Source organism: the organism of the source record quoted next, unplaced genomic scaffold (genome assembly GCF_019419815.1).
Source record: "Pyrus x bretschneideri cultivar Hongxiangsu unplaced genomic scaffold, Pyrus_bretschneideri_v1 Contig21, whole genome shotgun sequence".
NCBI classification, from domain to species: Eukaryota; Viridiplantae; Streptophyta; class Magnoliopsida; order Rosales; family Rosaceae; genus Pyrus; species Pyrus x bretschneideri.
Genome location: NW_025999513.1, coordinates 2462735 through 2473479, shown reverse-complemented (window position 1 = coordinate 2473479; position 10745 = coordinate 2462735). Strand labels below are relative to the sequence as shown.

The window sequence follows — 10745 nt, the reverse complement described above, 5'->3', positions numbered from 1 at the left end:
AAACCAACAATTGATTCTTGAATTCTAACCATTGCTTAGATTTGATCTCTTAACTTTCACTATTCAGGATTGGACATGTGAGACCAAATGGTGCGCGTTTCATTAAATTCAGAGACTTTAGCCAACGATTGTAAACTAGAGCGGAAGTTCATACAGACTGATTTTAAATTTTTGATGATAAAAACAAAAGCTGGCAAGAAATGACCTCTCTCGTTTCTTGTAAATAAATCAATGTGCTAAACCTAAAGACAACAAGAGCAGAGCCCCCAATTACTGAGAAATTGCAAGGAAACAAGCTCGACAGCAGAGGCAACAAAGCAGTAAGCCTACAAGACTAAAAGCAAACAAACAGCCTAGCCTGCAGAGATTCAGAGAAGTCTGGACGCAGAGCCAGGAATAATTAGCACTTTAACCGTGCAGATTATGATTGACGAGTGACAACCCATCTTTGTTTACTTTTACCTTGTCTGTTAGATTAGCTAGCAGTTTAGCGTTCAACAGAAACTAGTATGTAAAACTTCTTTCGTTTTCGTTTGCCTGCTGACCGCATTATTTGTCATTTCCCAACATGTTTAACCGTTTCACGAAAGACACCCAAATAAAACCAATTATAAACCTTTAATAAATAAAATATAAATATAAATACACTAAACCGACAATAAAGTGTATACATTGATACAAACTTGAACTATATTATTGCTATTTTATTGTGAGGTTTAGCCAACTCCTTCAATCCATATGTGTAGATAATATCATTTGTAAAAAAATTAAAACAATAATGATAATAATAACTGTCTCTCTTAATCCATTTTTTATAGGGCACTTTAATGAAAAGCTCTCGATACTGTTTACTTTAACGAAGAACTATATTTTTATACTAAAAAGTCAATCCTGATACTATTCACTTTACCTTTTATTTTGTCTTTGTCATTAAAACTCAAAGTTTTCAAACTTTTTTCATTAGTTTTTCTTTTTTTTATAAGTTTGTACCTAGTTCTACTGGATATTTAGTGGTTTTCTATATTTAACTTTTAGCCACTACTAGCAACAAGTTATAACCGTACTCATCTCCTCACCTCCTGTAAGGGAAAGCATCAAGTTCGACACGCATGGGTGACGAGTTTGAAATCTAGTTGTTATGGATTATCAATTGTGCATCTTCACCCAAATCCCCATCCCTCCCCCATCTTAGAGTAGAGAATATTATTTCAAGAGATTGTGGTTGGAAATCTTTCTTCACCATTCTAAGATATAGTGTGCAATGATGCACCAGAACCTTTTAGTAAATTCATATTAGGCAATAAATATTACTTTATTTGGAGATGAGAACAGCTTATTGGGTTGAGAAGTAACTGGTGACTTGCAGAAGCAATTGCAGGTAGTAATAACTTGCAATTCTTCTCAATCATGCTGAGAGATTACTTGCCAAGAAAACTGCCACTGGTAGTTTTGAGAAAGCATTTTTGAAGCCTGACTCAAAAATTTCCTAGATGTAAATTTAGATTCAATAACTAACATTTCTTTACAAAGCCTACAACTGATATACTTCCCCGTAAGTGGGTCTACATCTATGATCAAGGACTGATCTAAACTGAGAAATACCCTTTCTATTCTTCCCTCGCGCTGCTAGTTGAACCGGAAGACCTTGAACCATGGATAAACGGTTTGTATGCGAGGAAGGAAAATTAACAGCGAACAATCATCTTGTGGTTGCAGCGTCTTTTCTGGCTAATCTCGATTCAGTGACCAAACCATGGACCCTCTTCCACTTCTAACAATAAAACATTACTCTCTTTACATTCTCCTTCAAGGCTGGTAATGGTCGGACTCCAGACTCTCCAGTAGCGCGTGTACCCTTAGCAGTGTGACCAGTAGAACCATTCTCTTGGATATCTGGCTCCAGATAGAATCGAGCACGGAAAGCAGCCAAATGTGCATAATATGCAGGAGGTACTGCAAAAGGATATAGCATATAATTCAATAATTTTTTTGCAGGCAGTATCCTTGTCTATCATGGCTTTGTTACAGAACTGATTATGAATGAGCAGAAAATTATCCGGCAACGTTACAACGATGAACAATGGCTTACCAACAGAGACGGAGCGTGTGCACCTTGCATATGTGTAACAAAGGTTGTTTGTCAATGACTGGATTCCATCAGCAGTAAAGTTATTCTCATCCCAGAGAACATGGTAGTGAGCTGGGCGACTTGTCCCCTGTCATATAAGATAAATATCCATACATTGAACTATCAAAAGACAATAAGAGAATACAAAGCAAAATAAATGAAAATTGCAATTAAACTTTTGTTTAAAAGACCACTAGCACGTTATAGCCATACATTATTTGAAAACTTAAGGCCATCACAAAAGGCAAATTTTTTGGAACATGATTGTTTCAGATTTTATGGAATATGGTTTCAATGAGATTCCAGGGCAGAACTGCAGAGATAAGAAGTGAATACACTACCTGAATACCAGCATGACTGCAGAGATAAAAATCATGTTCGGTTGGATGACAAATCTTGGTATCAACCACGGTGCCTGAAAACAGTAAAACGATAAACATTAGTGCACAAAACACTCTGTATTAGTCAATAAGTAAGGTGCAACATGACTGAAAGATGCAAGTTTTCAAGATAGGTTAATTTTACCAGGTAATATGTTCCCACTCTTGTCTATGCTGCTCCTGTCCCTATGGTTATTAGCAAATAATCGTGTGTGATGCCGTTTTTGAACTACAATGAAAGTCACTGGTGGTTGATAGTTTGGTTCCAGAGAAGCACACGCCTGTACAAAAATTACTTGTCAACGTAATTTCCACCTTCATCTCCAATATACTGATACCAGCAAAAATGAAACAAAAAATATCAATTCTCACCTTCCGGATTGCATCAAGCTCATATAGTAAGACTTGATAAAATTGACCTTCACTTACGCCATCCCTGCTCAGAATCATCTCCATTAAATTTAAGAACACAGCAAAGAATGAAAAACAATGCACAGACAAATAATGAGTTGACACGAAGGAAATCTAGTTGATGGACAATCAAACTGCTCATTATAACCACAAAGTGCCAAATCAAATTACGTTGCATTCAATGGCACTAGAAATACAAACATTTACCTGTAAAATATAATCCTTAGTGGCTTCTGTCCTGTTGCTTTCCTAAAGGAAACCAGAAGATCCCTGGACAAAACAGAGTAATATTAAAGATGGAAGATTAGAACCTAAGCATTGAAAGCATTATATGCAAGCAGAATATGAAGATCCAAGGACCAAATTGAGTTTCCATTAGTAGGGGCAGAATGCACTCAAGATTAACAAAAGAACTGCTTGTTAAGAGTTCTCATACCGGATCATGCCACCGCTGACTGTGCCACGAACAGGGTCTTGCCATGTTTTATACAAATCTTGTATGAGTTCTTGTCTGTGAGCTTGAGCACAAACTAATCCAGCATACTTGGTGACTTCAGGCCAGTCCTGGGAAGCTACGACCTGCATAGTACAAACACCATTAGCAACGAAGGTTTCAACACATACTGCAGAAAGAAGTTAAAGGTAATAAGGGATTTTACAGCAGCAATTGAGGGACTGGAATCTTCTCCATTTTCAGGGTGAGTCACATCGGCTCCGAAGATTATGGTTGGAATATCACTGACCAAAGGTATCCTGCAGCTGATAGCATCCAAAAGAACTGTGTTTCTGCCACCCATCTGCACTATGCATGGGTCAAAAAAGCATCAGGATCTCGAAATTATTGGGGCCGAAAATGATAGTAACCATTACAAAAAGGAGAAAAGGTTTGCAATGACCGCAAAAGAGGCAATTATCTTTACCGTAAATAAAGAAAAAGGATGTCATCATTCTCAACAACTTGTCTCAAGTCATTTGTCGTAAAATCAGTTTATTCACAGTGCTTGTAGTATTATGCAAGACTCTGGAATTATACACACCTTAACATTTATCTTTAGGGAGACATTAGCCAAGTACTGTTTGCTGATCTTGAAAACATACTTTGTGAGACAGCATTGTGATATTAAACCGAGATCTGTTTCACATATTCGCTTGATATCACCTAAAACAGCAGAATCAGGTTAGAACTAAATATACAATTCCAGATCAAATTGAAAGTGTAAAGGTTATTTTTTATTTTATCAAGGTCAAAGATTAACGCAATACTCTTATTGAAATCAATGCCACATATTACATACCATACAGGGACCCGTTGTTGTCAGGCAAAATGGCTAACAAGAGCTCTAAATCTTTTCCTTTGGTCTTGCTCATGGATGCATGATAAACATGCTTCAAAGCTTTCTCTACTTGCTCAGGCCTAGCATTGTGGATTGGAATTACAGGTTCTGGATTAAATTCCTACAGAATAGCAAAAAACATTTATAGCCCAAATTTTGAAATAACAGGAGAAAACATTTTACATAAGAAATTGATAGAAATAATACCATGCCAGATACTTGACACATTTGCGCAAGTTCACTGCAAAACCCACGCGCGACACTCTCTTGCACACCCCGTGAAAAATTAATACAAGCCCACCGGCTGACGGTCATTCCATTAATCATTTTCTGCATTACAAGAAGAGCCGGCAGCCAAAGTATCAGTAATGTAGATTGTAATATAATTTCAGGGGTGATAATATAGATTGTACTATAATTTCCAGGGTGATTAGGTTATATATGTTGAATTGTAATCATTTATTGAATCTGAAAATTACCATTATGGTTCAATGGGCAATTTGACACTCATTTACATACAAAAATAGAGTTATTACATTTATAAAATCAGAAAGGTAACCTAGAAAAAGATGAACAATTTGAGAAACAAGATAGCAATTGATATCTGTGGTACCTTGTTCATCATATTCCACTGACCAACTTGAGGCAAACAATTCTTTTCTTTTCCGGTTTCATGATACTTCAGCTGCAGGTAAGGCCGTGAGATGGTCAACATATATTTTCTAAACTCCCACGAAAAATGAGAATATGCATTGAATCAAACATTTCAAAGGAAAAAGCATAAAGAGGAGAAGCATTACCCAAGGCGCAGGAAGAATTCGAGCTTCGACCGAAGCTAGTTTTTCACTGATTTTGATTCCAAACTCCTTCGCGTAAGGATCTTGGTCATAAGCATTGTGTTGAACAGTCTGCTCGCGTTTTAATGTCAAAAAGAAAGTTACATTTTATTAGCATTATGGCATGATAAACTTCATATATTGTTTCATATATATACTTTAACCATCATTTCCCAAGTTGGTCATACATCAAACTATCAGCCAGTTTCACTATTTCGTACTCCTGAAAACCCCCACTGATTACAGAAATTCTGTATTTCCTTGGGAAGAAAGCAAAGGAGAGAACAAACAACTTAAGCATGTTATAATTTTCGCTCTGGAAAATTTGGAGTAGCAATTAAAATATAAAGGATCACCTGCAGAATGTCATTTTCACGATCCCTAGGTCTTTGACATGTAACCTTTAAGAGAGCAGTAATTTGCTTCTCATTCAACCTTTTTGTATACCGTTGCCCCTCAACAATTTTGCAGGCCTGCAAAAGTTTATGAAAAAGAAATTGTAATTAAAAAATAATCCTTGGGAGGGTGAGCTTTTTGTACCGAAAATTACTCACCTCCATGGGTAAATAGTTTGCCTTCTTCTGATTACCAACTTGAAGGCAAGGAAGATGCCCGTGTTGAATGGTGAACCCATACATCTCCTGGAAGTATTCAATTACGGACTTCATGGTCAAGTTCTCATCAACAGGAAACCTGAACAAAGATCGCATTAGCATATAAAACAATAGTGCAAGGCGATCAAGAATACTCTGAGAAAGATAAGGCACCATGCAACTTTCTGGCTTTACTCGAAGGAGGGAGGATCCTCAGAAAACAAAAGAACTAATATGAAAATGGGGAAATATACACATCCTTCTAGTAATACAAGAACCAATAAACCTGACAGAAAACCTAAGCTAGAGCTACTTCAAACTTACACTAGTTCTCTTGTAGGTTGAGATGTCAATCCTGAAACTCGATACTTTCTTCGAACACTCCCTCTGTGTGTAACTTCAACTTTCACACCTCTAAGAGCCTTTTTAATCTGGTAGACATTTAAATTTGCGCTCTAGATTAAATTCGATAATATGGGAACAGAAACATATCACACCAAAAATTTAAGAATCAAATACCTTTACACGATCAGCATCAGACAATGTCCTAGACAATACATCTTTGCCTAGAAGCTGCGCTACAAACTCTATTACAGGGAGAGGCTCAATAAATGCAGCTGAAGCCATATCTGCAAGATTTGACAAAAGAGAAACAATATGTGAGTGATCATTTGAGACAAACCATAAGTGATTTCCTTTCGAAATTCAAGTAACCTTAAATAACTAACCAATATTGAGGGAAAGACCCATTTGGGTAGGTCTTATACTTTGATAAAAGCCGCACCATGATTCCAACCCTTCACCAAGCCGTTGTGGTGTTCTGATATCAGGTGAAAAGAAGGATCTCCCGATGGGGCAGTACCTTCACCATATGAAGACCCGGTGAGATGAATAATAAAAACAATCTCAGCGGCCGCATAACGTAGCGCAGTTACAGATTGATACCTCTTGTTCGAGAGCTCTCTTAATACAATGTCAAGAATTTGGAGCGCTTCTTGTGGAGCATCAGCACACTTACCGACCAGAAACTGACCCAGATGATGCATGTTTGCTCGTGCAACAAATTTAATCACCACATTATATACTCTTTCTCTTCTGAAATATTAGGTAATCCGAAATTAGTTCCATTTTTTGATTATAACAACAAAGTCCAATTACTCGTCACATATTCAAAGTATAGAAAACAAAACAAGAGCCTTGGAAATTTCTTAGACTTCGTTATTTCCCGTTCGTGTTTAGATATTATTATAGTCCAAATAAGAATTATAAGTCTACACTGAAACGGAAGGAAAATAGGAGGCGATGTCCTTACGTTCGGCCAACGATTCCATCCTGTTCATCAACAAGCTTAATATTGAACTCCTTCCAAGCAAAGGGCAGCTCACCAGCAGTGTACAGACTCTTCCTACCATCATAAGCAGGCAGTCTCATTCCTAAGTCAGATTCCTTGTACAACCTCACCAGTTCTGCCATGATAGCTCTGTTCACAGCTGTCGATGCAACTTCGGGAGTTATTCTAACCTGCAAGAGTCAGATCGCCGATGGGGAAAAGACAACCCGACATTAAGAACATGATTTAAGTCCAAGTTCAAATCTCATAAATGCCATTAGAAGAAAAGGAGGGTGAAAACAGTTTTTTTTTTCTTTTCAATTTTCTTCTACAATGCAACAGAAATTATGAAAAGAAAAAACACCATCAACATATTGAAGGTCAGATTAAAGGGTCCAATTTTTATTGCACAGCAGAAACATCAATTTAATTTTTACTACAGACCTTTAACAGATAGTTTTGTTGTGGGTAAAAAAAAAAAAAAAAATCAAAGAAAAGAGGTTACATCATAATGGTTCAAGTCCTTCTCTGGTAACTCTGCAAAGAAATGGTTGGCCTTCACAACACACTTGATCCCAACTTGTCCATAACCAGGCCGAGGAGCAAAGCTCAATGACTTGCTTGAAGTCGGAAACCCCATCTCCATGGAAACTGAGTTGCCGCCATTTTCCACATACCCATTTGGAGCATTCGCTTCAGAAGCAGCACCACCCAAGCTTGGTGAGGCAGGCAGACGAGCCACCGCGCAGTGCCTCGAACTAGGCCTCATACAAACATCGCCTTGATCAGACTTCCGACCACCTCTGCCCCTTCTTCTTCCTCTGTTTTTTGTTGGGGGTGAAGTTTGGTTATGGGGTTTGGCTTTTTGGGATTCCTGGGGTGGTGGACCTTTGCCATTTTGGGCAGTTTTCGGTGCATTCTGAACCGGGTTCACTGGGTTCTGCAAGTGGGGTTTGATCACAAGGTGTTGCTCCGAGCTCTCTTTCTTTCGTATAGGCATGTTTGCAGAAGCAATCGTTCAAAACGATGAAGCTTTCGCCAGATTGCACAGAAACACAATGCTTTACTTCCCTTCTAGTTTTTCACTCAATTTCCAAAAGATTTAAACACTAATTCCACTGGAGAGACAAAAAAAAAAAACAAAAAAAAATACACAGGAAAAATGGCATGTCAGATCAAAAGGACATAAATTTCCAAAACTATGAATAAATGGTAAAAGAAAAAATATATTATTTCAATTTCATCAGTCTTATACACAAGATAAAACAGTAGGGGTAAATAAACGACAAGCATGCAAAAAACTGGAACTTCAACTATTCAACTCTGTTTCTGCATACTTTGACATCTTAGAATTTACACGTACATACAAAACTGAATACCAAAACCCAGAAATCTGTAAGAGCTACAGCTTCGTCTGACTTGTAATTTGCAGAGTTTTTCAGTAAATACAAACAGTAATAAAAGAACAAATTAAATAAACAACCCCAAAGAAACTCCAAGCAGAAAAACAAATTAAAATCATAAATGCAGAGACAAAACAGACTATTACCCAAAACCCCAAGTGTTCCTCACAGATGCTTCTATGAGCAGTCCAACGGCCATGAAATCTCTTGAGACAAATAAAAAATAATAATAATAATATTATTATTATTATGGTGAACAGAAACCTGAAAAATGGAAATACCCAGGAGGCAAAACCAGTGTCTTGAGCCTGTCTGGTCCTCAAAACTGAAATTTTGTCAAACTATCACATAACAAGGAATAAGACCAGGCAGATAAAAACACAAGATAAAACATTTACACACACACACACACACACACATATTGAAAGGAAATATAAAAAAAGTAATATTAAATTTGTCTAGGAAGATTTGAGACCTTGTGAGTTGTGACCGCTCAAAGAAGTAGAATAAAACAGTGAGAACAAAACAAAAATCAAGAACATATCCAAGGGGAAGGAATAAACATTGAAAAGGGCAGTAAAATCACTATCCAAATTAATGCCACACACAGAGATTAAACAAAATAAATAAATAAAAAATGAGTCCATTAAATACACCCACGAAGTCCAAGAGAAACCCAAAAGAAACAAAGCTGGAGACTACTTACCAACAGCCAACCAGCCATTTAAACTCACTGAGCAGCAGCAAGCAATTAACTCACTGAGTCACTCGAGAAACAACTAAAGCAGTGATCTTTGGATTGAAAACAAAAAATAAATAAAAACTGGGGGTTTGAAAGGTTTAAGCATGGGATGGAAGGGGGACCAAAAGGGGAGAGATTTAAAAGATGAGTTGTGTGGGGGATTCAGATTCAGGGGGAGAGAGAGTTTAGAGAGAGAAAGAAGGAGTTTTTAGAGTGAGAGAGAGATGGGGAGAGATAGAAGGATGATGATGAATCTTTTATACACGCATGCAAGTGCTTTTGGTATTTTCCTTATCACGTGTAAAAGGCTTATTAGGACCTGCCCTCTTTCTGCTTTTAAATATGGCTTCTTCCTCTCTCTCTCCAAATTCTAACAAAGAAAAACCCACATCTCTCTCCTCTCTCTCTTCAGTTTGGGTTGTGTTCTGAACCAACAGCCAAAGACCATTTATTATTAAAAAAAATAAAAAAAAAATTCCAGAAGAGAGAGGTGGAGGGAAATTGGATGGAAGGAAATGGGTATGCGTCCAAAAGAGCACTTGGTTTTTATAAAAGCAATCACAGGCTCGAAGAAGAATAATCCGAACTTGCAGTCCTCTATTCTCCTCCTCTCTCTTCTCAGTTCCCAGTACCCACCGTCTAGTCCCTATTTCATATTTTCTGAAAACACCCCACAATTTCTTTCTTTTTATTTATTAATCTCCTTTTAGTCTTTTGATCTTCATTTTATATACATATTTTTGTACATGTAATCTTTTATTTATGTATACGCAACCAAAACCACAACTTCCCACTGCATTTGCTTTGCTTTGCTTGCTAAAAGACTACATAAAATAAAGCCTGTAACGCTCCATTCTATGTATATATATCTATGGTGATGAGATGAGACGGGCCTTGGGTCCACCCAGTTTCCTTCTTTTTCCTGCTTTTTCTGCTTTTCCTGCATTTACCATATTTATGTGTTAGATTTTGATTTTACACTATTATCTTGATATATAATTTCATATGTATCTTAAATTTTGTATCACTTAATTGCGTCCCCAATAAAGTAGGCAAATAGATGGTTAAACCCATTTTAATGAGTCATGTCAGCAAAGACATGCTCTAATGGTTCAGTCAAATTTGGACAATGTTACCGACTTTCCACATTGATACTGTATTTTGTAAAGAGAACTATTATTAACATTCTAAAAATCTCATTCTACGTTTCTTACAAATGTATGTTTATTTCTAATTATAGAAAGTTTGGAATACCAAACGAGATTTTTGGAGTGCTAATAGCAATTCCCTTTTGTAAATTATATGACGTTGTTGTTGGTGATTAAATTATTACTTAAGTGCTGATTAACATGCTATTTCGTGACATATGATTTACAAAATTAAAAAATTGATCTACTTAGCATTACCTTTTTATTTATAATAAACTATTTCATATCAGACAAACATAAAAAATAAAAGTAGATGTTAAAGATAAAATAAAATTTTGCATACTTAGTTTGCCTATTTTATTGAAGCGACATTTTAATAAGACAATTAGGTAGGCAAGTTGTAATTCCAATTACTATGGGTACAATTTTGCCTATTTTGT

General features: G+C 36.7%; 1 protein-coding gene across 3 annotated transcripts; it reads right to left on the bottom strand.

Annotated features, from left to right (window-relative positions):
- Positions 1 to 1482: 1482 nt before the first annotated feature.
- On the bottom strand, positions 1483 to 9544 carry LOC103961131 (protein argonaute 10). Of its 3 annotated transcripts, XM_048584486.1 has the most exons (23): positions 9122 to 9529; positions 8562 to 8740; positions 7518 to 8130; positions 6995 to 7203; positions 6628 to 6777; positions 6411 to 6544; positions 6202 to 6311; positions 6007 to 6113; positions 5644 to 5782; positions 5446 to 5562; positions 5054 to 5161; positions 4867 to 4938; positions 4461 to 4583; positions 4215 to 4374; positions 3957 to 4078; positions 3579 to 3716; positions 3356 to 3498; positions 3127 to 3189; positions 2881 to 2944; positions 2654 to 2789; positions 2470 to 2543; positions 2090 to 2216; positions 1483 to 1953 (listed from the first exon to the last, which is right to left on the bottom strand). In XM_048584486.1, exons 3-23 carry the CDS (start codon positions 8010 to 8012, stop codon positions 1772 to 1774), a joined length of 2973 nt encoding a protein of 990 aa, XP_048440443.1. In that variant the 5' UTR covers positions 8013 to 8130; positions 8562 to 8740; positions 9122 to 9529; the 3' UTR covers positions 1483 to 1771. The 3 variants fall into 3 exon arrangements, 2 of the variants coding, with proteins under 2 accessions (XP_048440443.1, XP_009371930.2); XM_009373655.3 differs by lacking the exon at positions 8562 to 8740 and having other exon boundaries at positions 9122 to 9528; XR_007258499.1 differs by lacking the exons at positions 1483 to 1953; positions 2881 to 2944; positions 8562 to 8740 and having other exon boundaries at positions 2148 to 2216; positions 2654 to 2839; positions 9122 to 9544.
- Between the last annotated feature and the right edge of the window lie 1201 nt (positions 9545 to 10745).